Genomic DNA, 14,191 nt, shown 5'->3' on the forward strand with positions numbered 1-14,191 from the left:
AGGTTCTCTAGGAGTCCTCACATTGCATTCGTGAGCGTCCTTGGAAAGGATTCCTGAATAAAAGAATCTTCAGGAATGCCCTGTATATGGCTCTAGGATTCTCGAATAAGAATCGTGAGCGGGAATCCTCCAGATCGTGTTTGCGATTCCTTTCACGATTCCGTCACCGTGTTAATCGGTATCTTAATCTGCTTAGTCTGAATCATGCTTCTGTACGAAGAAAATATCAATTTCGGCAAGACAACTGAAACAAACTAGATAGAAAAGCCTAGTGTATGAAGATTAGCAACGTAAAAAAAAATCCATCTAGTTTTCAGTATGTCGTAAAAACTCTGTATTTCTCTATTCAGTTCGGGAAGGCTTTTGCTAACAAACATAATTATGTAATCCTATAGTTTATTGGCATTGCAGGTATTAATTAGGTTACCTTATACGCGATTTAAATGTTCTTGTAAGTCACATCACACAGAGTGCTTAAATATTAGTGGTCAATATTCAATCACAGTTCGGCTACCGATCGTCTCTCTTTCTTCTGGTACACACATGCAAATATGTATTAATAAACTGTATCGGTAGGAAGGTGACTACGATTGCTTTTTTCTGGCTAATTTTCCGATCAGGTTTTCGATCATGTCCGCATCAACCAGACCAATAAATTTGTCCACCACAACGCCGTTACGAAATGCCAACACAGCCGGCACTGCTTTCACCTCAAATGTATGCACTAACTCGGCATTGTCGTCCACGTTTACTATCGCCAGATCGATGTCTTCCAAGGGTTCCAGCATCTCAGCCATTTTGGGCGTAAGAATTTTGCAGGGATCGCACCATTCTGCGTGAAAGTTCACAATTACGGGATTGTCGCTGTTGATCACCTATAATAAATAATATCTTCTTGAATTGACGGTCTGTGTTTTATATACAGCGTATTTTACCAATGCACAAAATGAAGAATCTTCATGCACAGAATTAGGAGTGTTTGGTTCAGAGGATTTTTAGATCTTTGTCTTCAATCAGACAATTAGATCTTTGTCTTCGACATTACATGAATGATTAAAAGAACAGTGTTTTGGCAGTCTGTATTTATTCACGAACTTTTTGTTGAATAAAATTTGAGCCATCTAATTTTTTGTTAATTAATTTTTTCAATTACCAAGTTTAATTTTCAACTAGCGTAACTCATTCATTTTAAACTTATTTTATCTTTATTCATATGCCGTTATTGAGCGATAAATTCAACGGGGTTAAAACTCACAAACATTAAAGGTGAATCCTCTCAATTTTCCATAAACAACGATTAGGTACCCACAGCAAGAAAAACAACCAAATTGCTCTGCAAACAAACCTGTCAAAACGGACAAAACACATTGCCACACGCGTTATCTTTCCGCTTCGCAGCGATGAATAACTTAGGAAGTCTATATTTCCGGGTTTCTTAATAATCTGGAAATTTGGAATTAAGCGTCAATCAGCTTACTCGCAATCACTGTATGACGTAGAATCCAACGATAGTGACGTAGGATTGGGTAAATTTGGCAGAGCTATAATATTTCGTTGTATCATGGTACCGCTTTAAACCGGTTGCGGCGAAAAATAACCTTCGCATGAGCACATCGGTTGTTTTTTATCACAAGCAACATATGTTACAGTAGAACAGCCGTGAACTCTGATAATTTTGTAACAGTAACCGAGGTGTGTTGAGCGTTTTAATATGTGTAAACATGTTTGATATTGGAATAATTACCTTTTGATCAAATTCATAATGATCCTTGATAACAAACTGTTTGGTAGCCACGGCCGAAAATGAGAAAGTCTTTCTAATGAAGCGCTGGCCCAGGTTTGGATTGCGAAAGATTCGAAGCATTCTACTATCTCTGTAAAGATAAGATATTGACATTATGGTTTAGTATTACGAAAACAATCTACAACAAACAAAATTGACTATTACATTTAATAATTAGTATATATTAAAACCTTTGATCATCAATTAGCGGATTGCATCATGCTTCAGCATTCAAAAAGTATTCTAGAATTAAATATCCGATTGAGTACAGAAACCACACAATATATTTGATACCTTCACTGCAATTTACTATTTCTGCTATCGAATGTGTCAATAATTATGAAAGAACTATTACACAAGCACGAAAAATTCGGACAAAAAATACAGACTTGACGTTTGGATCCTTTTATGTTAATTACAATATGCTCTGTGACAGTTTATTAATGAAATGGATTATTTGAATGACGTCATCACCTATCATTACGTTTATGACTGACTGTCACTGAAAACTATTTTTGCTCACTTTCGATGTTGTGTTTTCAAGTTGTCATAGAATATTTCGAAACAATAGAATCGTTTTGAAGTGTTTATTGTTATGTTTTGCTATTAATTGAGATACAAGTTCACTAACTTTTTTCTGCTAAGGTAAGCATATTAATACTCACTTATTTGGATGGCAACTAAATTGGCTACGAGAGAGTTAAAAGTTGTACGTCTGGTAACAATTAACACATTATGATAATATTTAGTTTATACTTAATAGGCTGTTAACTCCAGAAAATGTACCGACGGTACTAACGTTATCTATCTCTTTGGCAATTGATGAGTAGCAGTGGGTAAGCACTTCAGCAGGCAGACGCATGAGAATGCTGTCCGCAGCAATAAACCAATACAAGTGTACCCTAGGCGGACCAATGTTTTAACGGTGGTTCGGAATTTCTGAACACGTATGAATGTTAGTGGGGTGAATGCAAGAAATTTGACATGTGAAAAATTTGACAATAGGGTACTAAAACCCTATCCTGTTTTTATCCTGAACGATAAAGCATGGTTTATATAAATACATGTGCAATTCTTAATTTTATTTTTTCAAGCATTATTTCGCGAATTTCAAACGCTGATAATGAAACATAATCACTGTCCTATGTTTCTGTGTATGTACTTTCAAATGATTTCCAAGTTTAAACCCTGCGGCGAAAACCGTTGAAAAAATTTGTTGTTGTTGGTGAAATGTGAAAAGAATCCCATCAAAATTTAGCCTGAGAGAGCCGAGAAATGCGCTACGTAAGCAGAGAAGGGTAGAGCTAACGCCTTTATAACTCAGAAGAAACCGAAAGAAATCGATGATCGCATAAACGAAATAAGGTATTTCTTTATAAGTCAATCATTTCACCACATATAGATTTTTTTCATCCATATTATTTCTTGCAAACAATGCACAAATATTGAGACTGCAGCGCTTACAAAATAAAGTTCTGCGATTAATATTAAGATGTAATAGATACACTTCCTCGAGTTTTATGCTGGACGCATTGCAATGGCTTTCTGTGAAGCAAAGAATATATTTTCTGACAATGGTGTTTCTATTTAAAATTTTTAATAATATGCTGCGATATTTGTGTAATCGAATTGATAGGGGAAGTGATTTTCATAGGTACAACACTAGAAACGCGGATGATGCACCAGAACACCAAATTTTCTTTTTCAAAGATCACAGAACTACAAAGGAATAATTTTTCTCAATTCGATGTCAATACAAGTAAAACGTGTAGCAACAATGGCGGAGGCGGAGGCGCTGTATTTCACACATAAAGTCTGTTATGTAGACAGATTATATAGAATTTTTTGTGAATTAGTGACGAAGATTGTAAAATTTATGTATTTTTTTTTTAATTTATTGGGTAAACGAAGTTATTATGTTCACACATGTTTGAGCCACGCGCGCGTAGACTGACATAGACAATCTGGATTTTGAGTATATCAGGATTAAACTCCTGAAATTGAAACAAAAAGCGCATATCGGGTTGGAAAGTTGCTTTTTGGTTTGAAATAGCATATATGCTGTTATTCTGATTTTTGATATTTATCTGTTTGAACGATCTTGAACAAAGGGTTGGGAGAAAAAACTGAAAAGGCTTGGGTTTGCCTGTGGACTGTAAAGCTCGTTATCGAGAACTATAGTATCACAGGATCTCTCTCGTAGTTTTAATCGTTATCCAGAATCAATTCGGATTAGTTAACACTCCTAAATGTTAGGTTCAATTCCTAACCAAGTCCAGAAAATTTTCGAGTTGGAAACGTTCTGGATGAGCCTTGGATCCATGATGGTATTGGAAAATCGTTTTTTTATTCATTGTTAAATTATTGGTATTCTTTTGAAGGGTTACTATGTCCGTAATAATAACCAGTCCGTTATTTGTTTGCCAACTGGTTACATTGTATGACTATATAATATCTTACTTAGATAAATCGACCAGCTCAAACCGATGTAGGGGTATGAGGTGGGACCATCATCATCATCATCATCAAATATAATCACAAATTATGGGCCCTCAGAAAACGAGGTGAGCGGCGGTGCTCGAAATAAAAAGCAAATAGGTGAAAATATGGCAAAAAAGGAAATGAGTCAAAATGGCGGAAAGCTTCTGTAGAAGCTGGAAGGATAAAATCTTTTCTGCAAGGTAGAAGAGTTCGAGGAAGATATTTAGCATACTGATTGATAAACATTTTAACCAGAAGATACAAAATATATCATTTCAATTTCAGGAACACATCTTTAAAAAAACAGTTTCCAAACAAATTGAGCTCAAATTTATCTTACGTCAGGAAAAGTCCGAAAACTAATATCAAAAATTTATCCAGAAATTAACGCAAAAAAAACTCTAAAACGTCTCTAAAAACTTGATTTCCAGAAGAAGTCGAAAAGAAAATAATCCTGAATATAACTTCAAGGCAAAGTCTAAAAACGTAACAAAATGAAAAGTCTGTGAAGGTAAGAAAAAATTGAAAATAAAAGCCACTATAATTTTTAAAACCTTCTCTTAACAAAAAAAAAAAACAAAATGTAGTCCAATAAACGAAAATTACTTTCGAAAACAGTTAAGACCAAAAACGAAAATGATAATGAAGAATGAAAGTACCTAATTACCAAATAGAAGTAGATTGTCGTTTCTAAAATTTTCTTACATGTTATTGTACGCAACTTCCAGTATTCAGAACAGCCAGAAATTTTCATGATCAAAATTCAGCCAGAAAGCCTAAAAACGTCAAACAGTGAAAAGGTCCCAACAGAAATGAATTCCAAATAAAAAACTGTTCGAATTCACCAGAGAAAAGTCTCAAAAACAAGAAAAACGGCTAAAAAATTAATCTCAAATTAGTAAATAGCTTAAAAGAGCAACGATAAACCAGAAAAATACCAAACTCAAGGAAAACCTATATCATGTTTAATTTTAAATGCATAAAAACGCCAGTAAATGTAGTCTCGAAACAACTGAAAACATTTCTTTCAAATAGAAAAAATGATTTCTAGAAAAAGCCAACAAATGAAAATAATAGTTCATGACGCTTTATTTAGACAGAAATGATTAAAATACAATATGATCATATATTGACTTAAAAAAGGCTGTAAAATGTTTCGCAGGTAAAGAAGCAACAGAAGAAAAAAATCGTCTAAAATTATGTTAAAAAAGCTTTTTGAAAACGGATAAAGAAAACTAGGCACTCCGAATTAGTTTAAATGCTTAGGAATGCTCCTGAAATGCAAAAAAACTAAGAAATCGATTTTAAATTTGGTTCAAAAATAATAAATTAATTCTATGGAGAGAAAAAGGTTAAATACTACAAGGTATACAGCCCTAGGGTTGTATGAAATGGTGACGTGGGACTAAACACTGTAATTAGGGGATTTTTTGTTACAAAATATACAGAGTCTGCAGACAGAATCAATGTGTTTATTTTCAGCCTCCCCTGGAATTCAATTTTTGGAATATATTCAACAACACTCGAAGAAAGATCATTTATATTTGGCGATATTATGCCTTTATTATTTTTTTTTTGTGCAAAAAAATATGTATTTAACAAGGCACAAGCATATCGTGCTTGTTGAAGAAGCACCAAGAATTTCTCATAATGCGTCAAAGTCAGAATTATCTCTATATCCTCAAAAACCAAATCCAATAATGCTTACGTTATCATAATGAATGGTTTTGTCTTATTTAACGCTAACTAAATCAAATCTATAGTATGGATCTTACTTTCAAAATAATATGGAAGCCCTAACTAAGGTTCATCAATTGGAAAACATAAGAAAATATTTTGAACAAAATTCCTAACAAGTTCCAGCAAAAAAACGTAGAAATCCACAATTACATTTTGTTTTTTGCTTGACAATTGTTTCATTTGCCTGCAACTACATTCGCTGTATTACGAAGACAGGAAATATACGTTTATTATGGTTACGCTTAGAATAATAATATATCATCTAACAAATTTGAAATGTAAAAAGAGATTCTGTACGAATCTTACTAATCAACTAAAAAATCACAAGCATTCGCAGGTTCTTACTCTTCTATAAATGTATATATTTAGGAATTTACTCTTTCGATACTATCCGGTCACGATTATTTAGTGAATATCGAAGATAAAATTAAATAAATATCCGTTGCAAAAATTTACAATTCTTGCTGAGTAATTTATGGCAATCATATTTATGAAATAAACTTTCAATCACCATCAACAGCAGCATTGTAGTTTTTCCTCAATTGTATACGAATAGAAATGTACGAACAAAAGTGTACCACTGCAATACGAATAGTACTGCTGCAGTACGAATAGAAGAGTACCACTGCAATCATAGACGACGAGAGACCTGCGGTTCTATACTCCACTGGTACTGTTGCTTTTACTGGCATGTTTTCTTTCAAGACATCAGTTTTTATTAGGTTCTACAGTACCTAACACGCAGGTTTAGAGATTGTTCAAGGATGGGTATTGTTTCAAACTTTTAGGAAAACTTTTACCTTCGAGACATCATATTAGTCTAAGCTCATGGAACAAAAATAAATTGACCTATTGGGACGGGGAGACTCTGTCAATTTTTATTTCGAAATTGATACGGGGAATATCACAGGGAACGGATGGTGTCCATTCACGTCGTCTGTGCTAGGAATGCTCGCATGTAATTGGTTCATTATTCGCGTAAATTTGTTATTGAAATTATTATCAATTTTACCGCTTAGCAATGAAATTAGAGTGATAATTAACACATTACAAAATTGTTATACATTTTATCTATCCAACAACATATTGGTTATTGTTACCCATCATGTGGTTATGCTGTTATTAGCGTTTGAAATCTGACGCAACATTTGCCCGTTTCATTTTTCAATTTTACAGAATGCATCCCAGTATAGTAAACAAAGACGTGTCCCACGTCAAAAAAAAAAAAAAAGATTTAAATTCAACCAAATATTTGAAGAATAAAAGCGTTCTGAAAGAAAAGGGCAAAGCAGAAAATAGATGGTGTTGATAAATGGATGAGACAAAACTTATTTCAAATTGAGCTTAGTTGAAAGTGTCCCAAAGACCTCTGGTAACGAAAGAAAATGATAAAAAAAATATATATCTTAAAAGTCAAATTCATCACAAATACAGCCGACGACGACTCTAAAACCAGAACAGCTGTAGATTTTTTATTGCAGGAAAATACTTTTTTTTGGCAGATTTTCATTTTTTTTTGGGAAATATCGTGTCCACGTGGACATTTTGATTGCCGGCGTGATCATTTGCGTACCCCTAATTCCCCATCCACAACCTATAAGTTGTCCACGTGGAATGTTGACAGCCCCTTTATCAATTTCTAGTTTAATAGATGACTTCAGTGAATTTTATCAATCACTTAATGAAATTGTGCATAAGATCGTCACGTTATGAAAAACTTTATTAAAAGTTATAACAGCAATTTTCATTCATTGGCACTTATCAATTTAGCCGCGTCAATCAATTGACACTTAAGTATACAGTGAAAATCGGCAAACGCTTGATGTTACATAAATTTATCATGTTGTACTCAATCAAAGCAGTAGAAACAGTTGAATTAAGCCGATCACAAATATTCGAACAAATTCTACTGATTTTATTAAAAGCTAACGAAACTAACAGTTCCAAAACATCAAATGACAACATACAAAAAATTAAAAATACACAACGAGTGGAATACACGAGGGAATACATAACAATTGAACATAGTAAATGATGCACATTACAAAATCTTTTCGGAACCATTTGAATTGTAGGGTAAATGATATCAATATTAAATGTTTTTAAAATTTCAGAATTTGAGAAACTTTCAGATCGGCTTCGTGATCCCTTTTGCTAAGTACATATAAAGAGCTCCGTGGCCTCCTTTGCAAAAAACAAGGGGCCTCGCGTGTCTTTAATCCTGAAAAGATTATCTTATTGAGGCGTTAAATTGATGCATGAGTTTGAAATCATTTTTGCAAGTTTTTGTTTAAAATTCAATAATGAGTGATCACTACAGTGTTAAGGGGTTATATGCCTTTGTTCTCGAGAAAAAAGAGGAAAGTTTGGATTTTTTTAGGCGTGTAGCACCATCTTAATTGCCTAAAAGTAGTGAAAGTTCAGTTAATCAACAACAAAAAAAAAACACATTTGTTCATAAGAATTGCCAACTGAATGTGGAGAAATGGCTGATTTCCCGAAACGCTTTTATTTTGCAGAGGCTCGCGGTGTTTACGATAGCGAGACAGCAGATCAACTGAAATCAAAAAACTCATATTATTTCATCAGTTCAGAAGTGTGCAAGGTATCTGAACGATGTTTTCAGGGTAGCCAGCGAACCGGGAAAACCTGGAAAACCGGGAAAAAGCCGGGAATTCGAAAATGAACCGGGAAAACCGGGAAAAAAAGCCGGGAATTTCAATACTAAACCGGGAAGTTTGTCATGTTTTTTTAAAACATTATTTTTCATTTACTACATGCTTGGGATCTGTTGTATAAGTTCAACACGCTATACATTTTCTGCCATCTCAAAAACACTGGAAGACTCAAGGAACCATTTAGTCGATCTCGGGGTAAGATGCTAGAGTAACAAGCCAGTTGTCATATGTTAGAATCTCGGCTAAGAGAAACGACCGTTAGAGTCAATAGGATCCTAGCGCTAGCCCCGCAATTGTTCTGTACACTAACAGTTCGCTGCGATTGTTTTTCTCTAATTTGTCTACCTTCTCATTCGCACTGATTAGAGATTCAACAGTAAGTGGCCATCAAACATCAAAACAATCATCACTTTACAGGATCAACGTCTAATGTCATTAATGTCTCAGTTTGTTTCAAAGTTGTGTACCGAATTATTCATAATTGACGTACAAACATTCTTTAAAAAGAAACAAGATTCGAATCTTAGGTTACAAATCGCCAACAAATACTTACAAAACCCAGGAAAGGTTAAAACTTTAAATTACTAAAAAATATTTTAAAGGCCAGAGAAGTCTAGAATGATTCCAATAAGGCTTTATATTTTAACTTGAAATAGGCAAAAACTAAACTATGATAAAAAATATCGAAAACCCAAAACAAGTAACGCCTCCACCCACCACCAACGCCATAGGTGTCGATGGTTGTGTGGTGACGTTATCCACTCACACTCAACCAAAACTGATCTAGATTCAATCCTCCAGAGATTTTATGAGGCGAAATATTTCTAGATTCGGGCCGCTAGTTAAGATTCTAGTTGGAGTCGCCTCGCCAGGTGTCGGGGATTGACACAATAGTGGCGGAAATAGATTTTTGTTGAAAATTCGGAAATTTAGAACGTGGATTCAAAAAACACAAAACAAGCTTCTTATTTAGCTCAAAAAGACAAAAATTGTTTCTAAGTAGCAGTAAAATTGTATTGAAGCCTGAAAGAAACTAACAACATCAACGTAAAATCAATTTCGAAACTGAATCTAGAAAAGTGTGTGCAAAAATTTATTCTCAAACAAATTTAAAATTGCCAGAAACGGCTATCATTGCAGTTTCAGGCAAGACGAAAAACTATCTCGATTTGGGGTCAAAAAATGTGCTTTAATTATTTTGAAAACTCTGAAAAATAACTAGAATGTTTTCTCTCATACACTAAAATTGACTATGAAAAAATATATCAGAAAACAAGAAAAAAAATATTAAATAATTTTTAAAGTCAATTCAATAAAAAAAAATTTAAAGTCAATTCAATTTAAAATTAAGTTTTAAAAGAGAAAATGCTGTCAGAAATGCGGAATTTAGGTTAAAAGTTTTATATTTTTTTTTTAATAAGCACTTTGAATAAGGCCAAAATCCGTAATAAAGCTTAAAAACAATTGATGAAATTTCTCAAGGCTGAAATGATAGGAAATGATTTGCAGTTGCATTCCTCAGCCATGAAAATTCGAAAAATCAACAGCAAATAGATGTTGGCCGAAGTAGTTAGCCCTTTTGAGAATTTCAAATGAAATAATAATAAATATTAAAATCCAAATTCTCTCACAAATTTATTTTATCAATGAATGAACGTGGTTGAACTTTTACATTTATGCGTTTTAAAACCGGGAAAAACACCAATTTCTAACCGGGAAAACCGGGGAAAAACCGGGAATTTGAAATTGAAAATCTGCTGGCCACCCTGTGTTTTGAGCGCCGAAAATTGCATAAAAACAATTTTCTTCGGCAAAGTTGAACTTCGTGTATCAAAAAACGATCGTTCAACGACCGGGGAATTTATTAGCGAACATTAAAAAATATATGAAGAAAATCGGTTTAGTAGTTTTACCGCAATCGTAAACACGGCAAAGTCATTGTTGGAGAAACAGCTTATGCGGCCGTGATGAGGCGTGCTTCAAATCGCTCTAACTTTCTCCCTATTGCTCAGATCTTTATGAAAATTTGTGAAAATGTTCTCAAGAAGTTGTACTTTGAGATAATGCAAAAAAATTTTTTTAACGATTTGAATTTTTCATCAAAAGCTTTATTCTTTTCTATGTTTCTATGATAAGAAATTATTGAATACAAATGAAAAATTAAGCAGTCTCGAGCTTATATTGGATTTGTTCGTTACTTAGTACAAACGATGGAACGTATGAAACCCTAACCTCTCCGAATGCAATATGCACGAGCAACCTAAGTCAATATATTCATATAGATAAGTGAATTTAAATCAATGTTGAATTTAGCTTATTACTACTACTTTGACACGAAGCTATCTGAATGAAAAAGCGAATAAACACAAACACAAGCATTCACCGTGGATGTTGTGAAAGTTTGTTTCGTTTTTGTTAACTCCGGCGTACGTGACCTTCTAACCAACATGTTGTCACAGTTCTGAACGCATTTGTGTGCTATGTATCGCTATTTTCGGTAAATGCGTACAGGTACAAGTGTGATATTATTGTTGACGAAAATATGTGAGTTATCGCATAGCAGATATTACCGACTGATAATGAATCAAAATGCAAAATCCAATATGATCAATTGCATGCAAAAGCCAAAACCAAATCCTCAGATATCACACTTATGGATTTTCTTATACGTGATTTGGCTTTACTTTGAGCATCATTCGTTAGTACGAATTGGCGTTCGGCCTATAGCACATCTACCTCATAATATAGCTGCAATTAGTAAGTTCTCTTGAAGATACCCTTATAGTTAATTTCCTCCGTAGAACAATATCTTATCACTGTTATCACAACTGGTGATGTGATTTGATAGATAATATAGCTTTATCAATAATGTTACTAATCAAGTCCGAAATCATATATACATTTGAATTAAGCATCTTTATTCAACAGATCATGACGACTGTCGCTCGCGTTTTAGCCGCTTCAGGAAAGATTTTGTGGTTGCCATCGCGATCTATTGCCACAACTTCGGCCTTACACATAAAGCCCAGCGCTTCTACCCAGTTTGCTCAAAGTGATATCAACCTACGAAACGTAAGAATGGTCGAGGAACGTAAACAGCTCACCGCAGATTTCTTCTTCCGTCAGGTACGTATACAGTAGTTAAAAGTGAAAGTGCTAGTGAATACGATAAATATTAGTTAGATAGAAATCATCAAAATTGGGCTTCAAAGAAGGTTTTTGATGATTTGCGTTGGTTACACTTGTGAATAATGCAAATATATTATTAATCAAGACACAGGTTTTATTCGTTTATCTATTTTCATAAATTTAAACGCACTGTTTAGTTTTGATTCAGTGTTTGCTCAAGGTATCAGCTTATACAAAGATATTATTAAATGTATTCGGCATTTATTGAGGCAGCTTACATAGCGCGACTGACCTCTACAAATGTGCTGAGTCATCGTGATGCATTTGTTACCCATGGAAGTACGCTCGAGAGCAACAGATTGTGCTCTGGCATGGTGTTTAATATAAATGTGTACCGAACAAATTTTATAAATCGCTCCGGTAAACGCCCCCAATTTTATTCAACAGATAAATCGTTTATGGCATCAACCTATTATAACATTCGCTTCTAAAAGCGCGAAATTGAAAACTAACACGTTAATTTCGCTAATTCGTTTTTTTTGAATTACAAAAAAAACTTTGTGACATGCAAATTTAGTATCAACCAATCAATAATTGGCATTACATACATTAAAAAGCTTAAACATTTTGTAGCTTTTCTCATTTGTAGTTTTTTCTAGTTGTACAGCCGAACATCGTTTTACATGCTTATGTATCTTGCATTCAATTTTTCAACCATTCGAAATCTGGCTTTAAGTGTTGTCTCTCGGTTTAGCATATTAGACCGTATGAATAAGAGAAGTTACTCTGCTGCTCCCGTAAGATTTACACGGGATGAGCAAAGCAAACACTTTTATTCATACGGCTTATTGTCTGTATTATAATTGCAATTTTTTTCTTTGAATAATAAAATTCTTTAATCGGTTATAATATTAAATCTTATTTTCGCATATTCATGGCCTGAAAAAATAGCTCTCATCCAGTCAAAATCGACAGCATCATTTTTACGTCATATTGTCAGAATTTATTTTGATAAACCGCTTAACTTATCAACTGGACCAGATGAACGATTCGTTCAAATCTAAAAACAAATTTCAATTATCTTTTCCTCAAAAAACTTACAGCTTTTTGACGAGAAATCCTGGACGTACACGTACCTGTTAGGCGATATCAACACCAAGGAAGCAGTGCTCATCGATCCAGTATTGGAACAGGCACCTCGTGATGCCAAACTAATTCAGGAGCTTGGTTTTAAACTAACATATGCATGTAGGCTTGTAACAGCACATTTCTGGAACCTAAGAATTAATAGTGTCTCTCCGAAACATTTCAGTAAACACACATATGCATGCGGACCATATAACCGGAACCGGTTATTTAAAACAACTGCTCCCCGGTACAATAAGCGTAATTTCAGAATGCAGCGGAGCCAAGGCAGACAAATATCTTAAGGACAATGAAATTGTTAAGTTTGGCCGGTTTGAGTTGAAAGCCTTATGTACGCCAGGTCACACAAACGGATGCATGACCTTCGTCGTACATAATCAGGTACTCGATCTCTGTTAAGAAAAAAAAAATAGAATTTCCTTAATCCCTATTAAAAATTCTAGGGCGTAGCTTTCACTGGGGACGCTCTGCTTATTCGTGGCTGTGGACGAACAGATTTTCAGGAGGGTGATTCTAGAACCCTGTACCGTTCTGTGCATGAGAAAATTTTTACTCTACCGGATAACTACCGTCTGTTTCCGGCTCATGATTACAAGTGAGTTTCTCTTCCACTACTGTCGTGAAATCAATACCAGAAACTCCATATTTTTAGGGGTAACATGGAAACCAGTGTTGCCGAAGAAAAGCAATACAATCCTCGCTTGACTAAAGATATCGAAGCATTCGTAGAGATCATGGCTAATCTAAATTTACCGTATCCTTCGAAAATTGGTAAGGCTGGTGTTATGCTTTTCAAATCAGATTGCTCAGTTTTATATCAGGTACGTTGTAAAATAATCCAATTATCTACACAGATGTTGCCGTCCCTGCCAACCGAGAATGCGGTTTGTACGATATCCCTAAGTAGTGATATGGCAAAATGATGCTGGTGAATACTGGTACATATACCTAAAATGTTGGTTATGATTAAAATAAATATTTTATTATTAATATATATGTATGTTTAATACATTTATTTATTATGATGTTACTGCAATTATTAATCACCCGATTTCCAGCAGGCATCTGAATGGGCTATGACACTAGCAGACTTCTTTAAGACGGGACCTGAAAATCTGACGAGTGACTTGTAGAACCATTATTACACATCGAGTCCTGTCGTGACTCCAACAAAAAAAGATTTTCTTAACGCCCGCTTTTAATTCAGTCCGTTTTACCGGTTTTACCGCTTTTT

At 34.3% G+C, this 14,191-nt stretch overlaps 2 protein-coding genes across 9 annotated transcripts; one reads left to right on the forward strand and one right to left on the reverse strand.

Annotated features, from left to right (window-relative positions):
• Nucleotides 1–310: 310 nt before the first annotated feature.
• On the reverse strand, nt 311–2,677 carry LOC129730133 (thioredoxin, mitochondrial). 5 transcript variants are annotated; one of them, XM_055689209.1, is made up of 4 exons: nt 2,084–2,233; nt 1,975–2,026; nt 1,745–1,874; nt 311–875 (listed from the first exon to the last, which is right to left on the reverse strand). In XM_055689209.1, exons 3-4 carry the CDS (start codon nt 1,862–1,864, stop codon nt 585–587), a joined length of 411 nt encoding a protein of 136 aa, XP_055545184.1. In that variant the 5' UTR covers nt 1,865–1,874; nt 1,975–2,026; nt 2,084–2,233; the 3' UTR covers nt 311–584. The 5 variants fall into 5 exon arrangements, with proteins under 5 accessions (XP_055545184.1, XP_055545182.1, XP_055545180.1 ...); XM_055689207.1 differs by having other exon boundaries at nt 1,949–2,026; XM_055689205.1 differs by lacking the exons at nt 1,975–2,026; nt 2,084–2,233 and adding an exon at nt 2,449–2,677.
• Nucleotides 2,276–13,951, forward strand: LOC129730132 (persulfide dioxygenase ETHE1, mitochondrial). Of its 4 annotated transcripts, none has more exons than XM_055689203.1 (7): nt 2,276–2,428; nt 11,611–11,808; nt 12,915–13,059; nt 13,124–13,338; nt 13,401–13,552; nt 13,610–13,728; nt 13,812–13,951. In XM_055689203.1, exons 2-7 carry the CDS (start codon nt 11,614–11,616, stop codon nt 13,862–13,864), a joined length of 879 nt encoding a protein of 292 aa, XP_055545178.1. In that variant the 5' UTR covers nt 2,276–2,428; nt 11,611–11,613; the 3' UTR covers nt 13,865–13,951. The 4 variants fall into 4 exon arrangements, with proteins under 4 accessions (XP_055545178.1, XP_055545179.1, XP_055545176.1 ...); XM_055689204.1 differs by lacking the exon at nt 2,276–2,428 and adding an exon at nt 11,085–11,226; XM_055689201.1 differs by lacking the exon at nt 2,276–2,428 and adding an exon at nt 11,179–11,439.
• Nucleotides 13,952–14,191: the final 240 nt, after the last annotated feature.

This window comes from Wyeomyia smithii, chromosome 3, assembly GCF_029784165.1.
Source record: "Wyeomyia smithii strain HCP4-BCI-WySm-NY-G18 chromosome 3, ASM2978416v1, whole genome shotgun sequence".
Classification (NCBI taxonomy): domain Eukaryota; kingdom Metazoa; phylum Arthropoda; class Insecta; order Diptera; family Culicidae; genus Wyeomyia; species Wyeomyia smithii.

What these genes read in the sequence shown, in the direction of transcription:
- LOC129730133 (XM_055689205.1), bottom strand. Translation starts at nt 1,864, where the DNA reads ATGCTTCGAATCTTTCGCAATCCAAACCTGGGCCAGCGCTTCATTAGA. An exon ending in ATTATGAATTTGATCAAAAG is followed by an intron (nt 876 to 1,744) that starts GTAATTATTCCA and finishes TATTTATTATAG; the next exon opens with GTGATCAACAGCGACAATCC.
- LOC129730132 (XM_055689203.1), top strand. Translation starts at nt 11,614, where the DNA reads ATGACGACTGTCGCTCGCGTTTTAGCCGCTTCAGGAAAGATTTTGTGG. An exon ending in TTTTAAACTAACATATGCAT is followed by an intron (nt 13,060 to 13,123) that starts GTAGGCTTGTAA and finishes GAAACATTTCAG; the next exon opens with TAAACACACATATGCATGCG. An exon ending in CCTTCGTCGTACATAATCAG is followed by an intron (nt 13,339 to 13,400) that starts GTACTCGATCTC and finishes TAAAAATTCTAG; the next exon opens with GGCGTAGCTTTCACTGGGGA.